The following is a 1230-nucleotide window of genomic DNA, read 5'->3' on the forward strand; positions in this document are numbered from 1 at the left end:
GGCACATAACAACAACAACAACAATTCTACCCTGCTGGTGCATTGTCTACTTTCAGCATTGATAAGAAGGCAAATAATTTCTACTGCCACAACAATTTTAACACTACCATGCTTGATTTAAATTGTGCAGTACTGCTAAAATGCTTCAAAATTTTTTGCCATTTCTTTTTATAAACGTTCAATCTTGTGATATCTTTCCTTTCTTAGGATACAAACGAGACTGCCAAACAAGAAGATATTTTGGAATCCACGACAGATGCTGCGGAATGGAGCCTAGAAGTGGAACGTGTACTACCACAACTGAAAGTCACGATTAGGACTGACAATAAGGTATGGGAGAACACATTCTGTTCAAATAATTTTGTGCACAGCAATTTCAGGGTCAGAGGTGGTTCCAGTTCTGTGAACTAAGTTGAGGCCAGTAAAATTCCATTTCTGGCATTTTATTTTAGTAGAATTTTGACAAATTATTGAATAAATCATTAATATATATGATACAAACCCAAAGCAAGGACAGATCTTTTTAAAGTGTTTGGAATACATCATGGTTTCTTGGAATTGAGGAATATGTCCAGAAATGTATTTTATTGGAAATCCAATTTTATTTAGGTGATTATTGAATGAAGGTGAGATTTTATGACTAATACCAACTGATTAGGGATAAAAGATGAGATGGTTTAGAACCTTCTGAATGGCAAAACAGAAGACATCTATCTTATATTATCTGATTGAAACATATGTTTGAAAGTTAAATACAGAGAATATAGTAATTAAATCATATGTAGTAAGATTTAATGATTATATGAACCTACCACCTTTTGGTCTACAATTTTTATGACGAATGACTTCACTTGATCACTCATTCATTGATCATTGTTGTCAAGTTGGAACCAACACATAGTTGATGCTGATTTGTGAGGTTTTTTATTTTGTTGTTTTGTTTTGTTTTTTAATTTATTGATTTTAATGAAAGTTTACAGAGATTTAGGATTTCCAGTCATTCATTTTTGCACTTTTCTTCCTGCCAACCCTCTCCCCTCAGAGATTTTAAGTTGCCCATATTTCTTCCCTGGAGTTGCTGGTGGGCTTAGACTGTACAGAGGCTCTGCAACTGCCTGTTTATTAGGCTACTACGGCTCCCTTTCTAGGATTGTTGTCGTTGTTATGTGCCATCGAGTCACTTGCAACTCATAGCAACCCTATGTACAACAGCCCTAAACCCTGCTCTAT

The 1230-nt window shown here is 35.0% G+C and overlaps 1 protein-coding gene across 1 annotated transcript in view; it reads left to right on the forward strand.

Annotated features, from left to right (window-relative positions):
- Window positions 1–1230, forward strand: part of IFT57 (intraflagellar transport 57 homolog (Chlamydomonas)) — a 155023-nt gene that overhangs the window by 80421 nt on the left and 73372 nt on the right. The window contains exon 6 of the mRNA XM_006889996.1: window positions 208–330. Within this exon, the coding sequence (XP_006890058.1) occupies window positions 208–330 (123 nt within the window). The remainder of the gene's footprint in view (window positions 1–207; window positions 331–1230) is intronic.

The sequence above is a fragment of the Elephantulus edwardii genome, unplaced genomic scaffold (genome assembly GCF_000299155.1).
Source record: "Elephantulus edwardii isolate Elephantulus edwardi_28Jun2011 unplaced genomic scaffold, EleEdw1.0 scaffold00085, whole genome shotgun sequence".
Taxonomy (NCBI): Eukaryota; Metazoa; Chordata; class Mammalia; order Macroscelidea; family Macroscelididae; genus Elephantulus; species Elephantulus edwardii.